The 22,210-nt window shown below is 47.6% G+C and overlaps 1 protein-coding gene across 2 annotated transcripts in view; it reads right to left on the bottom strand.

Annotated features, from left to right (window-relative positions):
* Positions 1–3,203: 3,203 nt before the first annotated feature.
* Positions 3,204–22,210, bottom strand: part of Ralbp1 (ralA binding protein 1) — a 36,798-nt gene continuing 17,791 nt past the window's right edge. For both annotated transcript variants that reach the window (NM_001393664.1, NM_032067.2), the window contains 8 exon segments: positions 3,204–4,999; positions 7,140–7,260; positions 7,675–7,796; positions 8,950–9,057; positions 11,867–11,998; positions 13,112–13,273; positions 14,987–15,336; positions 18,755–19,213. In NM_001393664.1, coding sequence (NP_001380593.1) covers positions 4,754–4,999; positions 7,140–7,260; positions 7,675–7,796; positions 8,950–9,057; positions 11,867–11,998; positions 13,112–13,273; positions 14,987–15,336; positions 18,755–19,213 — 1,700 coding nt within the window. In that variant the 3' untranslated portion in view covers positions 3,204–4,753.

Below are 22,210 nucleotides of genomic sequence, written 5' to 3' on the forward strand. Positions count from 1 at the left end.
TGCTGAGTGGGCAAACGCCTGTAAAATGCTTTAAGCCTCTCACCCCAAAAAGGAGTAAAAGAGGTTATTTTGGAGCCAGATAGAACAGACTTAGCTCGCCACAAACACCATATACAAAACACAAGTACGGTGAGGTCTTTCTAGTAATGAGACAAAGTTGTAAATCGATACTTTTTGGATACACTGGTGGAAACAGTGGGTGGGTGTTAGAGCACACCTGAGCTCTGCTGCAGGACTCAGGCTCCCTAGTGACAAGCTTAGTTTTTTGGACTGGTAGAAACTAATGGTTTGCTGAGAATTCATTGTGAGGATTTTTGCTAGTGACAGGGACCTTAGGTCAGACACAAGGGTGGGCAGAGAATGGTTTTCAAAGAAACTAAGGCAAGCAAGTACAAGAGAATGTGGTTTCGGTCTGCAACATCTTAACTCCCTCATCACCATTTGGTCTTGCAGGATCTTTAGTACTGTAGCCCCTCCCCACTTCTGTTCATTGTAGAGAAGCCATGTTTTTCAGAGCCAGCTTGGTCACCTCTCCCCTAGCAGGTCCCTCCCTCCTTCGTTTAGAAGTATTTGCAGTTTCTGACTTAAGCAGCACAGACTTTCCTATGTCCTCCTGCTGACTGCCCCCTCCTCCCTCCTCCCACCTGGAACTAGAGTCCCTGCTTGCTTGCACGGTAGCCCAGGGAATGGCCTCTTCATTGGCACATGAACGTTTTCCTGAAGTCTGGGGAGTTAACTGTGACACCTACACTTCAGTTTTTCTTAACCCCTAGAACTTCAAATAGCACTGGGATAGAGCAGCTGTCCCAATGGAAGGAACAACAGTTGTAAAATTGGCAGCTTTGTTAAAGGACACGTGTGTGTTGGCTCTTCTGGCTGCTTGGTACGAGGCAGTGGGCAGCGGGCAGCATGGCCCCAGCTCTGGTTAAAGCGTTCTCTACAGAGTTGGAATTTTGAGCACTACCTTACCAGGGTCTGCAGACGGTGGCCAGGAGGGTGAGCATGCAGCCCGGGGAGGAGCACTGTGCTCCATATCCGCCTGTCCAACTCTGCTGTGACCTCCAGGCCCAGGGTAACTGGGAAGACATTAGTTTCTCACCTCAAGCTTAGTGAGCATAAACGCTGCCATTTTGTCACTTGTCCCTGGGCCACATTCCAAACCCTCTGCACCCATGTGTGCCTATAACCCCAGGGCGGGTATGGGGGAGCCAGGGGCAGAGCCAGGGGCAGGGGGGCTGGAGACAAGGAAACAGGATTCCAGAAGCTCACAGCCAGTGTGAATGAAATCAGTGAAAAACATCTCAAATAACAAGGAGCGTATACTCGATGGGATCCTGTTCCGCTGTAAATAAGGGAAGCATTACATTTGCAGGCAAGTAGAGAGAACTAGAAAATAGACTACTGAGGTGACACAGGTATAATCTTCAGATGCAGATATACCTGGCATAACCAGATACCAGGAGAATGGGGCTGTGTCGTGGGAAACACTGGAGGGGAATAAACAGTTGCTACGAAGAGAATGGATGGAGACCTACCTGCAGGAGAGGGAGGAGGGATAGAGACCACTAAGGCTACCAGAAAAGCCACAGGACATTAGGTTACGACCACTCTGAACTCCAGAGCCAGGCGTGGTGTGCACCTCTGCACGCCAGCACTCCGGAGGCAGAGGCCACAGCCTAACCTAATAATCTAATCTACATACTGAGGTTTAGGACAGCCAAGCTACAGACTGTGTCAGAAAACCTTACGTGCATGTATATGTGACCAGAGTGATACTTCCCCCCAAATTACACAGAACATCTAACAAAACCCCAGTGCTGGCCCAGGGAGCCTCCTTTAGAGCTGTTGGCCAGGCGAGTCCAAGAGCTCCCCAAACCGTACAGGCCTTTGCGCCATCCAGAAAAAAAGTAAAGACCTCACTGCTGAAGGCGCACACACTTCCACCACAGGATGTGCCAGAACCATCTGGATTTCACCTGGAAGGCTCCTCACTGGGGACCACAGTAGAGGGATCAAACCACCTCCCTGTAAAGCAATGGTAATCAACATGGCGGAATACCACAGTCAATCCCGTCAGACTACGGCCCTGTTGGCAGAGAGGCCACGCCTAGCTCTATAAACTCAGCCAAGTGCCTAAGCCTGATGAGGATGTGGAACCCAGAGGGCCGCAGTCATTCTCCTCACCAGGGTCATTCTAAAGACAGATCCTCACGACCACCAAAAGCTGCTGCTGGCGGCAGGCAGAGATTACAGGAACCATAGCCGGTCAAAACGCAGAGACCGACTGGGGTGTTCATCCCAATCAATACAGCCACAAATCGTCTTGTACACTTAATGCTGGGGAGCACGATGGGCAAGTGCAGAGCCTAAGCCGGAGGACCAGGACGTGTGCTGGGAGACAGTCTCTTAAACACACGAAGGACAGACACAGGGAAGAGGTGATGTGATCCGAGTGTGTTACATATGGAATACCATAAGATATATATTCTACTTGCTATGTAAAAAGATAATTTAATACTAATAAAAATGACAAAGCATTGAGAGAAGACACCCGATGTCAGCCTGCTGGGCGGCCAGCTATCAGACTTGCGGGACCCTCATTTCTGCAGAGGGAGAATTGCAGGCGCTCCCAGCACTCCCGGCTTCCTGTGTAGCCACTGGACCTCTATACTCAGGACTTCAGTCAGGCCCAGTGCTCAGTGCAGAGTCACCTGCAGAGGACAGCCGGTCCTCACCGTCACTCCATCTCCAGATCCCTGAAGTTAGAGGTCACGGCAGGGTGTCTGGAAGCTTCTGTAAACCAACATGAACTCTGAGGCTGAGTTAGACTGTACAAGCCAGACAACTCAGATGTGTGTCACACATCGCCAGAGCGCTGGCTGCCCCATATCCTCACTTCACATTTAAAATGCAAACCTCGGTAAACTCTAACAGCTGGGCAAAGATGGGTCTAGGCTTGACCTAGAAGGCAAAGCTTGCTTTCCCAACAGCATCAGGAAACTGTCAGGGTTCAGGGATGGCACACTGAGTCAGCAAGCACAGTGAGATTCGGGCTGAGAGGCCGCAGCAGGGACACAGCATGTGCCTGGCATGGGTGAGGAATGAGGTGGAATACAACCTCCCACTCGCTCTCTACCTTCCACTGACTCTGTCGGATGCTGGGTATGCAAGTATTTCAAAGAAAAGAGTGTACAATAAAGGCTTTTTTTTTTTTCTCAAATGGCTGCTGAGTTTATTTCCTTAATCAATAATGGTCCTGGCAAAAATTAGTTAACCAACATTGAGACATTTGTAATGAAATTTTAAAAACCCATGATACCTTGATAGAAATTAGAGTTTACACAAACAAAAAGAATTCCTCAATATTGCCAGCAAATATAGAATGAGTGTTGCACATCTGACGGGTGCAGCAAGGCATTTATACATTTACATTTGACACCTGACCACGTTTCCAGTTTCCATAATATCTTCTCTCCAGATTTAAAAAAATAGTATGCTGATTTCTATAACAAAGCTTTTTTTTCCGTACAAAAATCAAATAATGGCCAACAAGTCACAACAGTGCAATAGGTAGAGGCTAACGAAAAATCGCACCAACAGGTGCTGAAATAAATACTAACTAGGAGTAGACCGGAGCCCTCCTGTGGGTTTGTCGCTCACTTTAGAGTGTGGGATTTGTCTTCAGAGCCACAGGGGACCTCCCTGGGGGCCACTCATCTGACAGTGAAATCCGGTTGCCTAAGAGTCCGGCCTCCCAGACCGCTGGGAGCAGTCGTCCAGGTTAGAGGCAAACACCAGGGGGGGTCAATTACAGTTACGCTTTCCTTCCTTCCGCTCAGTTCTGTCAGAGTCCTTAAGCAGCCCCTTGAGATGACATGGACAGGTGAAAGTTGTGCATGACAGCATCTACATGGCTTATCCTGGCAGAGGTGTGGGTATCCCAGCCCAAGCTAGCAACTGAAGTCACTGTGGAAGGTGACTTTCCTGGAAGGTCAGTGTGGAAAAGGACCCTGGTGTGAGAAGTGTCCTGTGCAACCTCAGGGTCAAGGTGGTCATCTCTGACCACCTCTGAGAAGAGGCCCTTGCTGCTCCCTGGCAGTGAGTGGGTGGCCTGCCCTGCCCAGGCTGGTGGCAGGCTGCATGGTAACCTCCGTCTGCAACCAAACTGGGCCGTCCTGACTCACACTGACAGACCCGGAGCTGGAAAAGCAAAGTGGTACACACAGGGCAGGTACAGGGAACCCCAGCGAGAGCCTTTTTGGCCAGTCAGAGAATATGAGGCAGCTCCCCACTGAACAATCTGCACCAAAAGGTGTGGAAGGCACAAGCAAGAGTGGCCAGGGACCCTGCAGGGCTGGTGAGACCACGAGCGTCCACAAGGCAGGCGCAGAAGTGACCTGGTTTGGTTCCCACCCTTTGATAAGAAAGAGATCCTGATTCTGCTGTGATTTAAACAACAACAAAAAAAAGCAAAAAGTTTTTTGGTTTAAAAAGAAGCCACTCAAGGGTTAAAATAGTTATTTTTAACAAAGAAAATTAATTTTCAAATAAGCTGACACTATCTGGAAATACCTGTGTTCCCTGCAAGCCCCCCACCCCCGAGTGTCCACCCCTTCACTCTCCCAGGACCTGAGCCTGACACGGAGTCAGACGTGTGCAAGAGCGAGCGTCTCTGAGAGCCTTCACAGAACGCTGCCTGGCAGGACAGGCAGCGGACTCTCGCTTACAGTACGATGCACAGGGCCGGGGCAGTTCAGATGGGCGTCTCCTTCCGGTCTTTGCTGGGCGAGGGCTTCGCCTGCTCCTTGGCTGCTCTCACCTCGAGGACACCTTCACAGGGTAGTGGGCCTGTGCCCCCTCGCCTCTCGGGCTCCTCCTCCTCCTGGAGCTGCTGCTCAGACTTGGCTCGCAGCATCTGGAGCAGCCGGAGCTGCACTCGGAGCTCAACGATGGCCTCCCGCTCTTCATGGACTGCCTGGTTCAAGTGATTGTTCTTTATCTGAAAGAATGAGAGGGAGGGCAGGTACCACTTAAGCAAGGTCAGATGGACAAGGAATCAGGGCAGAAGAACACAGGACAGGCTGCAAGCAAGCTGTCCTAAGCAAGGGTCCAGTTCTACTTCAGACGACCTGACTGGTCAGCACAAGACAGGAAGACAAATAAATACCACTGGAGGCCTAGTGACAAAGCAGTAAACACACTTAGAAAACAAGGCACCGACAGAACCATTGCTGACTAAGTACAGTGCTTCAATGGCTTCTTTCCTCACCCTGGTTTCTGAGAAGCCCACCAGGGAGTAACACAGGTAATTTTAACAGCACTGAGGAGAGGGAATGAGAGCGGGGATAAAAGCTGAGACCATTTTCTCTGTAAAATCTGTCCTTGTGTGCTGTGCTCGTTCAGCAGTAATTTGTACAGCGACCACCCAGCCATCAGAATGCCCTCTTCTTCGTCAGTATTTCCCAGCATCCTCAGCAGCTGGGTGTGCCCTCTAACAGACACCTTTGCTCCAATGAAGTGAGCACAGGCACCAGCCCCACTGCCTACTCAGTGTGACACTGGGTGTGCCTTGACCCTTTTCTCCCCTACTGAGAACGTGGCAAGATTCAGGGCAGCCGCTTTGGCCCAAGCAGAAAAAGCTGTGTTAATGGGCCTACACATTATGCACAACAAAACACTACACAATTCTGCTGTCTGACTTTCTGTTCAGGAAAGCAAGAGCAAACTAAGGCACCCATGTGTCTTCTCCAGGGCAGAATTCCCATAAGGCACCCATGTGTCTTCTCCAGGGCAGAACTCCCAGGATCCCTGTCTTACTCACACGAGCTTCCTTTTCTGATTTGGTTTTTCAAGACAAGGTCTCAACTCTATCGACCAGGCTAGCCTCAAACTCAGAGCTCCACACCTGCCTCTTGCTTCCCGAGTGCTGGGATCACTCAATGGGTGCGGATACACGGCTGGGTGCATGTGAAGGGAGCTGGCGTCAATCCAGGTCCTCAGGCCGTACTGCCTCCACCTGCTGGGCCATGTCACTGGATCCCTACCTGCTTCTTCCCCAGGAGAGCCATCTGCTACAAGTGTTAAGAGCATCACTGCCCCTCACTCGGCCCACCCTCCCAACAGTGGACAGCAGCGGTGGGCAATTCTTAAAATACTATTTTTATTTAATGTGCATTGGTGTTTTACCTTCATGCGTGTCTGTGTGAGGGTGTTGGATCCCCTGGAACTGAAGTTACAGACGGTTGTGAGCAGCCATGTGGGTGCTGGGAACTGAACCTGGTCCTCTGGAAGAGCAGCCAGTGCTTTAACTGCTGAGCCATCGCTCCGGCAACAATAGTTTTCCTATCTTTTTGCTGTGATTTTTCAAGCCCTGACTGTCCTAGAACTCACTCTGTAGACCAAGCTGGCCAACAACTCAGAAACGCCTACCTTTGCTTCCTGAGCCGCCATGCCCAGCCACTGTGCAACTCTAGACTCCCCTGTGCACTTGCCTGGCAGTTGAGTGAACATGGATGAAGCAAAGGCGTCCTGTTCACCCAGTCGTCCTCACAGGAGACAGTGTGACAATGTTTTATTTGGGATGAGAAAGGAAATTACTTGGACAGTGTTTCCTTCTCAGTGGAGCTTCCCTGGCATTTGGTCACATCTGCTGCTCTGTGGGGCAAGGACTACAAGACAACTGTCCCTCAGTTTACAATGGGCCGATTCAAGGGACTCACTTTCTCCACTGCAAGGCCACGGAGGTCTGTGGCCAGGCACCATTCAGCTTTTATAGGCTCACTTATACACCAAGGCTAGACGGCCTAGAGCACACGCCCCATCCTGGTAAGAATGCTCTCTCTCAGGGGGCTGGAGAGACAGCTCAGTGGTTGAGAGCACTGACTGCCAGAGGTCCTGAGTTCAGCTCCCAGCAACTACATGGTGGCTCACAACCATCTGTAATGGGATCTGACGCCCTCTTCTGGTGTGTCTGAAGACAGTGATAGTGTTCTCATATACATAAAATCTTTAAAAAAAAAAAAAAAACAAAAAACAAGGTCCTTGAATTCTCCTCCACAAGTCTCCAGCAGGAAAATAGGTGGTTTGTGGTCAAGAACACTTGAAGTTGCTGATTCCTGGGTACTGTCCCCCAGACTTACTTCTAACTCTTCATTCTGCCTCTGTAAGTCTTCCAGAATGATCTGCAGCTCCTCCTCATCCTCGCTCTCGCTCTCGCTGTCAGAGGAGTACTCCTCTGTCTCGCTGCGGCCATGCTGGCGACTGTGTGGAGACAAGGGAGCGTTATGGAGTACTCAGAGGCCAGCTAGAGAAGCTACCTGACCCAAGGCTGTGTAAGACCTTCTAAGGAGCCCACAGGGACTGACATTCAGAAGCCCAGTTCTTTTATAGGAATGGCTAAAACACTGGTTCTCGACCTGTGGGTCTCAAACAACCCTTTCCCAGCGGTCGCCTAAGACCATCCAGCTGCATATCAGTATTTACATTATGATTCATAACAGTAGCAAAATTACAATTATGAAATAGCAAAGCAAATAATGCTATGGCTGGGGTCACCACAACGTGAGGAACTGTTGAAGGCTTGGCGCATTAGGAAGTTGAGAACTACTGACTAAAACAGCTCTGCTCATGTAAACCACAACATGGCTGAACCTTCCAGCCCCGTGTGCCCTGTACCTCTGGATCTCCGCAATCTCAGCTCGGAGGCGGTCAATCTCTTCTTTCTCCGAGGCGATCTGACGACGCAGAAACTGCTCCATGGCCAGGAGCTCCTCCTGCTCAGTCAGGATCTCATTCTCCTGAAACAGTGATAGCGGCTCGGGGTGGACAAGGTTACCACCTCCACCGTGCTATTGTCTCGGAATCAGGAAAAGCTGCCTAGCCATGTTGAGAGAATGTCTAGACAAACGCACACAACGCCAACGAAACGCACACAAGAACCTGCTGCTGCTCTCACAGGCTCCTGTGAGCTGGCCACCCAAGGCAAAGGACCAAATGTCAGCATCTGCTTTGGCTTGCTCAGGGCTGGGGAGGCTGCTCGGCGGTTAAGAGCACTTACTCTTCCTCAGAGGACCCAAGTCCAGCTCCCAGCACCCGCCTCAGGGGCTCACAACCACCTGCTAGAGGAGGATCCAATACCTTCTTCTGGCCCCGTGGGCATCTGAGCATTTGTGTGTGCAACACGCGTGCATAAGCAAACATAACCTAAACACCATCTGCTCTGCTTCCTGGCTCTCAGGATTCAGGGACACAGCGGCTTCTCACAGTGTCACTAGGAAAAGGCCCAAGAGAAGCATGTGTGGCTGGCAGCAATGTCAGGTGCAAGGCAGAGCAGAGAGGAGGAAAGGTTACAGGGTTTCCCTTCCTTCCTCACCATCCCCAGCCATGCCTTTTGGACAGGTCAACCATTCCTTCCTAAACTGCTCGAGAAGAGCCCCAGGGAGAGAGCCTGTCTGCACTCCATCTCGGGTCCTCAGGCCTAGAGAACAGTAGAGCAGAGGAGGACTCGGAAGCACAAGCATCAGCAACTCCCTGCAGACAAGGAGCGCCATGGGCACAGCCCAGGAAGCACTGAAAAGCCCCTGAAAGAGGCCGGTTCTCCACGTGCAAACACACTGACATTCTTTGTCTGCCCTACATGTGGATGGAGCTGTATGCCAAGAAACCTCAGGTGGGAACTCTCAAGAAAATAATCTGCAACTTCTCTCTCCTCAGAGTTTTTGTTTCTGTTTTTTAAATCAGGGACATGCCAACAACACAAACTTCTGTGTAGACTCACAGAGACCAGGAAGCCAGACAGAAGGCAGCTTCTTCTCTACACTTAACATCTCAGCACACACAGTACAGAATAGGAACAAGTTCTTTTGAGCCAGTCCATTACAACTTTGGTTTAAAAAGTCTGTAGTTGAGCTTCTATCTGGAAAGTGAATCCCTTTGGGAAGGGAAAGGTACCTGGGCAAGGAGGATATTTATGACCTCCTCGTTTTCGTTCGTTTCTTCTTTGGAAACATCCTCCTTCGAAAGGCTGGCTATCTCCTGTGCAATCTTGGTCTCACACTCCTGTCAAAGACAACACACGATTTATTGTTCAGCCCACATGTACCACATAGTCAACAAGTGGCCCTCTCAAATTAACAAGATAGGAAACCTCGGCAGCGGTGGCGGCAGCAGCAGCAGCAGCAGCAGCAGGGGACTGTCTGTAATGATGGCTGGACATCTGCTAACCAGGCTTAGAAGGTACTGTAGGTAGGACCAGGCATAGTGGAACAAGAATAGGCCTTTAATCCCAGCACTCAGGAGGCAGAGGTAGGAGGACCTATGTAAGTTCAAGGCCACCCTGGTTTACACAGTAAGTTCCAGGACAGTCAAGACAACACAGAAAGACCCCACCTCAAAAGGCAAAACCCAAACCAAGCCATCAAAGACTGTAATGTGGGTAGAGACCGCTAGGCGGCTCTGTGGTGGACACTTACTTGCTATCAGAAAGCCAGACAACCTGGGTCCCCTCCCCTCCCCAGGACTCACATGATGGAGAGAACTGATTCCGGCAAGTCCTTCTGACTTCCACAGGTATGCCATGGCACGTCCACACCCACGCGCACACTCACACACAAATAAACGTTTTAAAGTAAGGAAAGAATACAACATGGTCACCTTGGTCTATGGCTGCACTATGAAAAATGCATAGTTCTGATGAATACGCTCCCTTAGTCTAGACTACATGAGACATCTTGAAGGGAGCTACTGGGGTGTCAATTGTAAGCCTAATTTAACTAATTTTACCAAATACACACAGTCAAGTAGCCACCCCCACCACCCTGTTAGGAAACATCCCGTTGCTACACCGCTTGTGGTGCCGGACCCTCTCTATCCCCACAGCCTCTGTCATGTCTCAGGGGAGCTGACCAACAAGTCACTCGTCTGTAGCCTCACACTTGGCTTTAAGATGTGCCTGTCTACTGTGCTGCATGAACAGTGGCCGAGTGAGAAGCAGCACGCGGACCCCTCAGCTTATGTCCCCCAGCAGCTGCAGGGCTCCGGCTGCTGCTTCCAGCTGTTACGAAGTTGCCCGTGTTTAGTGAAGGCTTAAAGGTTGCTGCTGCTTCCCCTAGAGGATAAATGCTGTGAGTGGATTTCTGGGGTGTATGATAAACAATCGTACAGTTAATTTCTGGGAAAGTGACAAGAGGATAGCAAGGTTTAAACTGGTGCTAGACTTTGTTCATATTTTCAGTCATTAATCCACTGAATGATATGTCTTTAAGTAAGTTCTCCCTCAAAAGTAAAGCCAGCATGAAGGAACCTGGGTGTATAGCTAAAAAATAAGGCAGCAAGGGGAGGGAATGGTCGGGGAGAGACTACAACTGGTAAAGGGAAGAAGACAAGACAGCCATCTCTTGTCATACCCCCACACTGCTTCTGAGCTCAATACCAAAGTTCTGTGTGTGTGTGTGTGTGTGTGTGTGTGTGTGTGTGTGTGTGTGTACACAAACCTGTATAGTCATGTACTTGTGCACACATGGGTAGAGGCTAGAAGTCATTTGTCAGATGTCATTCCTCAGTCAGTTCTCCGACTTAATTTTGAGTCATGGTCTCTCATGGAGTCCTCTGCACTGGCTGGCCTTCAAGCCCAGGGCCCTCCTGCTGTTCCAGTGCTGATCATAGGCATAAGCCATGACACAAGCACATAACTCCTAGGTGTGAGTGCTGTGGACTGAATTCTGTTCCTTACTTTTGCCAAAGCAGGCACTTCACCAACTAAGCCATCTATCTCCACAGCCGTGGGCCTTTGATAACAGACACACAACTAAGAGACACAAAAGGCAAACATCTACCTCTGTCCTATGGCAGGGACCCTTCACGTAGGGCTGCTGGACAGTGCAATCTGCCCTGTGAAACTCAGGCACACGTCCAAAGCCAAGCATGATGTCCCGAGCCTACCATCCAGCACATGCCAGGCAGAGGCAGCAGGATCAAGAGTTCAAGGTCACCCTGACTATAGAACCAATTTGAGACTACTGGGCCACAAGAGAGCTTATTAAAACAAACATACAAACAAACAAACAAACAAACAAACAAGAGGTCATAAGACAGGAAACAAAGGGCAGACCATTAAGTGAGCTAGAGAGAACAATAATATGAAAGGCTTCCTTCCCAGGCTACACATCCTGAAAACTGGGTGCGGTTATGCCAATCTTAGACTTGTCCCCTCAACAAGCACTCTAACCTCAAAGCAAAAGGCCTTAGGTGCCTGTCGCCTCAATAACCCACTACTCCACTCTCCAGGTCTGAGAGGTGCTAACTAGTGTCTGTCTGTAGGCTGTGCTACTCAAATCTGCTGCTGGATCTGCATGTGGCTTGTAAGATCTTTCAGGGTGTGGAGTTTAGCTTTGATGGCTGAAAAACTGAGTCCAAACGCAAGCTTTACACAGCAAACTAGCATAAAACCAGAAGTGGGCCTTGTGCCCTCCCAGCACAGCAGCCACAAGGTGAAGTCTCTACAGCAGGAGCCCTCCTGGGCATCAAGCCCTGAATTTCCATTCAAAACTCAAATTTCTGAGCAGTCTCTCTCCAGAGGTCTCTCACCCTTACAAAGCTCTGTTCAGACACAAACCAGGCAGAAATAATAAAAGCGATCAACTTGTAATTAAAAAAAGAAAATTCTTTCTAAACTTAATTTGATTTATACCATGCTAAAGTATGAATGACATAGAACAAAAAACATTTGTGTGAATAAATTTCCCACCAGAGAATTTAACGCCAACAGACAGGTATGCTCCTTTTAGAAGAAATAACTTACAGCAGTGTATAGAGGGCTCGGCCACACTCCCTGCAGATTTACTACACAGGATATAAGAGAATGACTCACTTGTCTTTTAGCTTCCCTCAGCTTTCTCTTGAGGGCAGTCAGAATCCTCTGTACTTCCCATAATCTTTCTTCTTTAGACAAGTCCTTTATCCCGCCCTGCAGATCTCGATGTAAACAGTTCAAAAGGAACTCCTAGATAAGAAAAAGACACAGAAGCTGCCATCTCACTATCCGACAGCAGCTCAGTTTTCATTCTGCATAGCAACAGCAGCAACTCCCCGCCCCTGCCGACCTCGTGCGCTCTCCCATTGGTGATACGGGGGATTAGACCCTCATTCCATTATTCACCCACATTTTTGTTCCTCCTCACAGTAACTGATAAGTAGAGCTCAGCCAACAAGAAAAACAGGCTTGTGGTAATAGTCACACAAGGCCATCAACCACCTCAAGGTTTTACTCAAGTCTTGAATTTCTTACCAGTCAGTCTGTCTCTCCATCCCCAACACACAGACACACAGACACACACACACAGACACACACAGACACACACACACACACACACACACACACAGGGTAAATGATTAAATATCCCTAATTTCCAGTATCTGAGCTGTGAAGCATGAGGGGTGAGGGCATAGAAAAGCAAACATGTCTGAGATCAGCTGTGGCTGAGTCCTTCCCATGTGTCATCTCCCACACTCATCCCCTGAGCTGATCCACTCTAAAATGAGAACACCAAGGTTTAAGGATGTTGAACAATTTGTCTAAAATTAGCATGTCAAGAATGAGCAGGGCTGGAGAGAGGGCTCAGTGGTTAAAAGCACTGACTGCTCTTCCAGAGGTCCTGAGTTCAATTCTCAGCAACCACATGGTGGCTCACAATCATCTGTAATGAGACCTGGTGTGCACTCATATATAAATTAAAAAAAAAAAAAGAAAAAAGAAAAGAAAAGAATGAGCAGAGTGGGAATTTAAAGCCTTATGCTATTCCTACCATGGCTGCTCACTTACACCATATGAACTAGGACCAGGTAGAAGTGGAACAAGAAGAGCATGTTCTTCATGCCCATGACAGGAGCAGAGCTCAATGGACAGGTACTTGCATAAGGCCCTGGGTTCCAGCCCCAGCACTGCACAAAACTGGGTGTGGTCCCACAACCTCAACACACAAGAGTCATGGACTACACACAGGAACAGCTCCCTACTCCCCAAGCTAGGGTTCACCAACCCATTCCATAGCCCTTTGTGGGCAGCACAGAACCAGGCAGGGAGGGGCAGGGAAGGGGCAGGCAGGGCAGCACACACCTGTCTCCTGATTTCTTCCTTGATGCCTGCTTGGGTCTCTGGCAGTGTAGGCATTGTGGCCATGTTGGACCAACGCAGAGGTCTCGTTACTTGCTTCAGGACCACGGTGCCAAAGAGCTCTTGCACGTGTGTGAAAAGCACATACAGGACCCGGTTGCTGATCTGCAGAAAACAGATTTAGTGTTGCCTAAGACCATGGAAGTGATCTCTTACCTACCTTTATCAATCACACTGTGCATTAATTCTGGATGCCATGACATCTCTATAGGAGGGACCAAAGATGCTTCACTAATTATCAATTTAAGAGCACATGAAAGCCCTGCTTAAGTCAGGTTCTCTAGTACCAGAAGGGAAGAGCAGTAAAGGACACGAAATGCAGTGCCACTGATGTGCACTCTCCCGTCGTCACCCACTAACTGGACTTAAATACCTACTGGTCACTTCCTATGTACTCTGAGAGCTTCTGTACACACAGTGACCTTCTGAAGAGGTTGGCACCTCTCCGGCACACACGCAGCAACAGGCTCCAGGATGTCCCCGTACTGGGAAGCCAGAGCTGCAGGATGGCTGAACAACCAAGAGAGGACATTTTTTCCTGGCTCAGACTCCCTTGTTCTTGGAGCTTCTGTTGAACAAGCGCTCAGGTTATGGCAACACTGAGTAACAATGCAGCACTGACCAAATTCCAAATCCAGGCTAACAAAAATGATCATAATATTTGGGAAATATGAGAAAGTTTTTAAAATATTAACTAATAACTAATGAAAATATCTTTAGCAAAACAAAGTATCCTCTTATAATAGAGCATAATGACATATGGTCAGGACCCCACATACCAACCAAAAAGAGGACTTTAATTAAATATTAGAGTGGTGCACACCTTGGGAGGAAGAGGCAGGAGGATATCTGAGTGGGTTCAAGACTAGCCTGGTCTGCAGAGTGAGTTCTAGGACAGCCAGGGTTACATAGAGAAACCCTGCCTCGGAAAACAAACAAACAAACAAAAAACAAAGAACAACAAAACAGAGTCACTGTCTCCTTTTTTCATCCGTCCCCCCCTCTCTCTGACACATAGAATATCAGCTCTTCTAAAGACTTTCTTTGAGGAATCAACTGAGTAGAGTGTGACACAGGCACCGTAGGCCAGGAAGATAGCGTTCGTCATGCAAACATAGAGACCTGAGTTCAATATCCCTAATTCACCTTAAAAAAATGTTGGGCATGGTTGTGCACACCTATGCAGGGTCCCTGAAGCTTGCCGGCCAGCGAGGGACCCTATATAAGAAGAAAGGTGGACGGTTGGTGCCTAAGGAACAGGAACAATGTTGTCCTATGACCGCCACATAAACATGCATACATCTACATGTATGGCTACACACACGCAATTCCCACATACAAACATGAACACACATATACAACAGGATGCCAGATATGCATGTGAGTAAAACGAAAACACAAGCAATGTTCCACTTAACTCCCTAACTGACTTCTCAGACTGAGAGGCAACACAGCACCTCTCTCGGGATCCATCGTACAGGTGAAGTCCTCAGTCAGACCTGCCAAGCAAACACCACAGCCCTTTGTGCTTGATCCAAGCAGGTAGCACATTCACACTCCACAAACTATGCTCCTATCTCTCCATGGTGGCACTGCCCACACATGGCCAGAGAAGATCTGTGGTCAGGCTGACGCAATATCCTCCTTGGAGTCACTGTTTTATCTGCGAGTCAGCCACAGACATGTTCTCTAATTTCCCAGTAACAGCACCAAAAGAGTGTGTGTGGACAGGACCCATACCCGGACGGTTACACCCGTACCAGGACGGTTACACCCAAACCCGGACAGTTACACCGAGTGCGTGTGGCAGCACCGTACCTGGACGGTTGGGCTCAGCACTATGGAGATGTTCTGGATGTTCATCTTGGTTTCCAGCTCCTTCGCGATGACGTGGTCCATGTGCACAATGAGCCAGGAGAGCAGAAGATGGTTGTACTCCGGCAGTTCCCTGAGCAAGCGCTGGAACTCCTGCACTTTCTCCACCTCTGTGGTCCTCCCACAAGCCTCTTCAAATCGGGGCATAAGCTCTTTGGTAAGCAAATTCTCGGGAAGGTCTCGCAGATACTGCTTCAGCAAGCTGGCTACAGTGTTAGGTTCATATTCTTCCAAGTTTGGAGACTCCTCTCGGTCATAGGCTGCTTTCAGCTCATCTACCTTTGATTTGATTCCTTAAAATATTAAATTTAGGAGAGAGAGAATATCAGAATCAGACACACTCCCCCCCCCCACCATACACACCTGCCGCAGACACAGGAGCCAGGCTAGGGCATGTGCCTGTGACTTCAGCAGCACTAGAGGCTGAGGCAGGAGGACTGCTGCCAGTTCAAGTCGGCCAGCCTGGGCTACAGTGAGGCCCTTCTCAGAACTAAGCTCAAATCCTCCTGGTAGAATCCGTGTCTGCAGATGAGTCACAGAACTCTCTATGAACACGGCACATAAAACCACAGCTGGAAACTTAACATTCCCAGAAACCATGGAATATTAAGAAAATGTTTAATCCAGGAAAAAATTTAAATATAATGTAAGTTAGATGAAAATTCAGGGGGAAATGAAGCTATAATCTGAGCACATACACTATGCACAGAGAGCCAAGTTCCTGAGACCTCAAGACGGACACCCAAAAATGCAACTGTCACATGCAGCCGTTACCAGCTGTTTCTCTGTAAATAAGTTATTCCAAATGCAGAACCAAGTTTCCTAGCATAACAAGCTTGTGGAAAACTCTTCTCTATTATATAACACCCACCTAATTTCTATTTTCAAGTTTGAATTCTTTTTTGGTTTTGGTTTTGGTTTTAGAGACCAGGTTTCTCTGTGTAGCCCTTGTTGTCCTGGAACTCCCTCTACACGAGGCTGGCCTTGAACTCAGAGAGACTGGCTGGCCTCTGCCTCCGCAGTGCTGGCATTAAAGGCATGGGCCACCACTGCCTGGCCTAAAGTCTGAATTCTTTAAGTGCTTTCTTAATCTGAACCAAACCAAGCTAGAGCAAGAAAATAAAGTCAAGCTTCTAAAATACAACCATTTGGTTTTCATATTTGAGTGGAAAACACATGAATCCAACACACCAAGTGCACGCTTTTCAAACATCTTATCAGACTTCTGTCTTCAGTCCCATCTGTTTAAGTGACATAATCCAGTGACAGTAATCAAAACAGCTGCTTCTTTTAAACTTAAAACTACAGACCAACTACATACAACTACAAATTAAGTCTACTGTAAACTGTCATCTCATCTGAACATCTTAATATAATGCTAATATTTGAAATGATACTCCCATCTTATGTACAAACCTTCGATGAATGGCATTATTAAAAATCTGTACCTTATCCAGATTAACAAATCTTATTTTGGTGATCTTTATTTTAAGATAGAAAAATTTCCATTTCTTTTTTTAATGACAATCTGAATAAAACAAGATTAACAACAACTATCGCTGAGACTTCAGTCATTCTCTTGCCCTCCTTGTCCCACCAGCTCTTGTCCCCTCACTCTCTTGCTATGTTGTTGATCATGGCTTCTGCAGATAACACCTCACTATGTGGCCCAAGCTGGCCTTAAACTCACCATGGAGCCCAGGCTAGCCTCAAACTCACAATCCTCCTGCCTCCTGAGTGCTAGAGGTATGAGTGTGCTCCACCATCCACCTTCCATTTGTGTGACTTATAAAACATTTACTACTCCACCACAGACAACCAAAACAGGTTGTCAGTATTATTAAAATGTTTGTCTTTGGGGTTGGGGATTTAGCTCAGTGGTAGAGCGCTTGCCTAGCAAGCGCAAGGCACTGGGTTCGGTCCCCAGCTCCGAAAAAAAAAAAAGAAGAAAAAAAAAATGTTGTCTTTTAAAAACTGGAATCTTCACAAGGAATTCCAGTGAGAAATAGAGTAGTATAAAAGTAATTTAATGTAGAAAATATTATGAAGCAAATACAGATGATATTTAGATTGTCCTTCATACTAGCATTTGTTTGCCTTTTCACTTATCTATAGGTGTATACAGGTATCTATAGGTATATATAGGTATCTATAGGCATATATAGGTGTTCTGCCTCGTATGTCTGTGCACGAGTGCAGGCCTAGTGCCCAGAGACCACAGAGGGTGTCAGAGCCCCTGGAACTAGATTACAGATAGTTGTGAGCTGCTATGAGGGTGCTGGGAATTGAAGCCGGGTCCTCTGGAAAAGCAACCCCTGCTCTTAACTGCCAAGACATCTCTCTGGCCCCTTTCATATTTGTTTTTAAATTGGAACGGATATAAATGAGAACCAAACATCTCCAGAAAAAAAGGTGCCATCCAATTGGCACCAAGTAGCAAGGCCAGGGTCGGGGGCTGGGCTGTCTGAGTGACGGAGCCCTCGCCTCGAATGAACATGGGCCTGGGTCAGATCCCATACAGACAAGGAGGGCAGAGGGGAGACACAGCTACACAGGCAGTGTGCCATGCTGGCTGTCAGTCAGTGTGGAAACAACTACTGAGCGCTCGCTCTCACAAAAAAGAGACATTCTACTAGGAATGATGAGGTTCTGCACAACACACAAATATCAAAATAGATCAGAAATGAAAGAATTCTTTGAACAAACCTACAGAAAATTTTCAAAGAAACTTTCATTCCTTCCTAAAGTCTTCATACTTATCAAGATCAAGTGGGGAAAACAGCTTCTATCACTGTATAAATCTTCAAAATTCAATACATAAAAATTCTTAAAACCCAAACTTGTAGGTTTGAGTTTAATATTATAAAGTAGAAACCATGAAGCATTTTATCTACTGGGCCATATAAATATTACCCCAACTATCAAATCTATTTGCCAGAAAGGATATAAACCAATTAAATAGAGAACTTGCTGAATCTTTCTCGTGTTCTAACGTGTATGACATACCTGTTACCATGAGAGAAATGTGATTGGAGCACTTCATGAGAAATAACTCTGAGAACGTAGATGCCACCCAGCTTGGAACCTGAATCCCAAGTTATCACATGACTCATGCTGCTTTTGAAGAAGTCTTTGTACTTCTAAATAACTTAGACATTGCTTAGTTTTAGATTCCCAGGATGAAACACAGGCTGGCCAAGCATGAACTACAATTCCCCGTATAAACTGTGTAAGGATGAACTGACCGTCAGTTTCACTGACATCTGCAACAGCTGTATGTGGCTGACAGGAACATTCATTCACGTCCGGCCCAGCCCTCCAGAACTCAACACTCTGTGTCTTTAGTCACGCTAAGGAAGCACATCACAAGGCTGTCACTAGCTATCTCTTGGCGAGAAGCTTCCTTCGCAGAGTTCTCAGCCTCCCCGACACCTAGGCTTAGAAAGACGCTGAGACCAGACTCGGTACAGCAGCCTGCTTACAACCCACATGCTTCCCTCTGCCCTGCTGCTGCCAGCTGTGGACGACTTGGGAGTAAATCCTTATGTCCAGCAACTACAGGAAGACCAACCACGATGGAGGTTATACAGGGACCACGCAAGTGATTACGCTTTAGGATCCACGCCAGAATGTCCTCACAAGTTAGCATTCTTTAGGAAGTAAAGTGAAGTTAATTTTTTAAAACTGCCGAGCAAAACGCACGTAGCATACCTGACACTCGGTAGATGCCTTCACATTTCATGCCGTGCTTCTCCATGTAGTCCACGCACTCCCGGAAGACAGCTGGCAGCCGGATGCCGTCGTACATCATGGTCCTCTCTACTGCGTCAGCCAAGGGAGCGCCGAAAATGGGTCTGAGACTCGGGGCGTCCGTCTGAGGCACCTCTGGCTCCTGAGTTGGCTTCTTCTTTTTCTTCTTTTCCTTCCACTGTTTAACAACATCGGCGGCCGTCAAGTCTTTACATTTCTTTTCTTTATGCTTTTCCTCTTTATGCTTTTCTTCTTTGTGCTTTTCTTCTTTGGGCTTTTCTTTGATTTTAAAATCCTTTTCCTTCTTTTTAGAGAAGCTGGGCTTTTTGAACACATGGATGCCCTTGGACCTCTTCATCTTGGAAGGACTTTCAGCCTCATCTCCAGAGCTGTCTTCCTGGAAGGCAGCGTAGCCTTCAGCTGCCAAGGAAATGCAGTTTAAATTGTGGTTAGTGTCAGTGTCACACGCTTCCTACAAGGGAAACAAAAAGCTGCTACCGGGCAGTACCTAGCTATCCAGCCTCTTGGGCCTCCAGAAAAAACATCAAAAAAAAAAAAAAACCAAAAACAAAAAAGGGGCTGGGGATTTAGCTCAGTGGTAGAGCGCTTGCCTAGGAAGCGCAAGGCCCTGGGTTCAGTCCCCAGCTCCAAAAAAAAAGAACCAAAAAAAACAAAAAACAAAAAACAAAAAACACAACGGTGTAGTAACACTTAATGAGCACAAGAGGGCAACAGACAGCAGCTCTGGTTGCAATATCAATGTTAAAGAGGAAAGAAGTTTATTATATTACATCCATAATGCATATTACACAGTACATGAATGCAGGCTGAGTTCTGAGAAACTAAGGATGAACACACATGAAACACTAAATGCAGAGGACTAATGAGATGAACCCTAGGAAACAGACATGGGGCCAGTGCCCATGGCCTATCACGAAGCACATCACAAACTGCACAACTGTTTCTGTGCTCCCACTACTTCTTTAGGACCCCTGCTCGCCCACCATCACTTGCCTTTCTGAAGCATGGGCCACAGCCTCCTTTAGACTGAAGGCTGAACGTAATCGTTACCTCATTTGGCTGACATATTAGAAGCCACTTTTGTATTCTGACAAAGACATTAATTGCCCTAACATCAACTCAGAGCTGCCAGTCTGTAGCACAACGTCACTATGCCCTCCCTGTGTAGAGGACCCATGCATTACTCAAACGCTGACTTCTCTGTCCCCATATCTGGTTGCAATCCAGACATGGCACTGTAATGCTTACTCTAAGAATCTCCAGTCTTCATGTTATGTCAACAGTGCTCCTCATTTGTCAATAGAAGCTGATCAGCCAATGGCTGCACAGAGGAGAGAATAGGGCAGGACTTCCGATGTGGGGGGGGAGGAAGGAGGAGGGGAAGGGGAGAGGAAGAAGGAGGGGAAGGGGAGAAGGAGGAAGAGGGGAAGGAGGAGGACAGGGGAAAGGGAGGGGAACGCCAGACCAATACTAACATGCAGTGTCCCAGGGGTATTGGCTGGGAGGCAGCCAGATTAGCTTAGAGGATTAATAACTGCTCAGTCGGTCTGCTGTAAATCGTGATTAAATAAATCATATAGTCTGTCTCATTTATTTGGGAGCTAGTCAGGATAGACTGTAACTATTCTTCATGTAAAGATAATTTACATATGTAATGTAAAGAATAAAAATTATCACTTTAAACTGCACTGACACCACATTTGGTTTGCTTTTAGGAATGAGTCTCACTATGGTACCCAGGCTGGCTTAAACTGGCCACAGGCCATGCTTCTTTATCGGCCTCCACAGTAGTTCAACTATAAGCATGCATGCACCGATGCAGTTGGCGTCTGTCTCTCTCTCCTTCCTTCCCTTCCTCCCTCCCTTTTGTCTGGCTACTTTCTTTCTTTCTACCTACCTACCTGCCTACCTATTTTAGACAAGGTCTCTTTCTATTGCTCTGACTGTCCTGGAACTCAAACTGACCTTGAACTCAAAGAGCTCTTCCTGCCTCTCTGCCTTCCAAGTAATTAGATGTGTGGGCTACTCCTTACTATGATTTGTGTGTGTGTGTGTGTGTGTGTGTGTGTGTGTGTGTGTGTGTGTGTGTCCTCAGTGTTCACTACACAAGAGGCTTCAGGTCCCCCCGGAGCCAGGGTCAGGTGGTTACGAGGTTATGGATCCTCTGGAGGACAGCAAGCACTCTGAAGCACTGAGCTCTCCCTCTAGCCCCACTTTGCTGTTTTTAATACTCCAACCCACCTACTGTTCTCAGTAGGCTGTCATACAAGTTACTTTATCAAATAGTTCTCAAATTATTTTTTTTTTTTTTGGTTCTTTTTTTCGGAGCTGGGGACCGAACCCAGGGCCTTGTGCTTCCTAGGCAAGCGCTCTACCACTGAGCTAAATCCCCAACCCCTCAAATTATTTTTTAACTTAAAACACCATAAACCTTTAGGGCAAGCTGGGTGGCGGTGGCACATGCCTTAGTTCCAGCACCGCAGAGGCAGAGGCAGGCCAACCTCTCTCTGAGTTGAGGCTGGCCTGGTCTTCTACAGGACAGCCAAGACTACACAGAAAAACCCTGTCTTGAAAACCAAACCAACCAACCACTTTCATTTTCTTACGCTCCCACAGGTAGTGTCTGTGATGAAAGCGGTGAACTCTGAGGACAAGAATGGAGAGTCCAGGGGTTGGGGATTTAGCTCAGTGGTAGAGTGTTTGCTTAGCAAGCACAAGGCCCTGGGTTCGGTCCCCGGCTCTGAAAAAAAGAAAAGGAAAAAAAAAAAAAAAAAAAAAAAAGAATGGAGAGTCCAGGCCCTGCGGTGGCCACAGCCCAAGCTACACCAAGTGTTTGTGAGATCTGTGACTTCCCAGGCAATTAAGTCTAACGTACTATGACATTCTTAAAAGCAATACTTGAATCATCCTGTCTGTTTTCAACATAGTAAACAGCTATAATTGGGCAAGCCGCCTTCCCTGGGCAGGGACCCCTGGAAGGAAACGCTAAGACAGAGAACTTCTTTCTCAGTTCCAACAGAACTCCCAAAGGACGGCACACCTTTAAAGGGTAAGTAGCTGAGAAATTTCCAATTTCTCCTGTGGATGCATCATTCAGAACCTTTTTTTTTTTTTTTTTTTTTTTTTTTGGTTCTTTTTTTCGGAGCTGGGGACCGAACCCAGGGCCTTGCGCTTCCTAGGTAAGCGCTCTACCACTGAGCTAAATCCCCAGCCCCATTCAGAACTTTTAAAATACAGCCTGGGAAGCTTACCCTCCTGGAAATTTGGGATCTTTGTGACGCAGACAAATTAAGAAACCAAGACATGAAGAACAGAAAATGGCAAGTGCCTAGATACGTCCAGAAGACAGCGGGAGCCTGCAGTTAGAGTGGAAGTCATCGTCTAAGACGCATCGAG

This window comes from Rattus norvegicus, chromosome 9, assembly GCF_021556685.1.
Source record: "Rattus norvegicus strain SHRSP/BbbUtx chromosome 9, alternate assembly SHRSP_T2T, whole genome shotgun sequence".
Classification (NCBI taxonomy): Eukaryota; Metazoa; Chordata; class Mammalia; order Rodentia; family Muridae; genus Rattus; species Rattus norvegicus.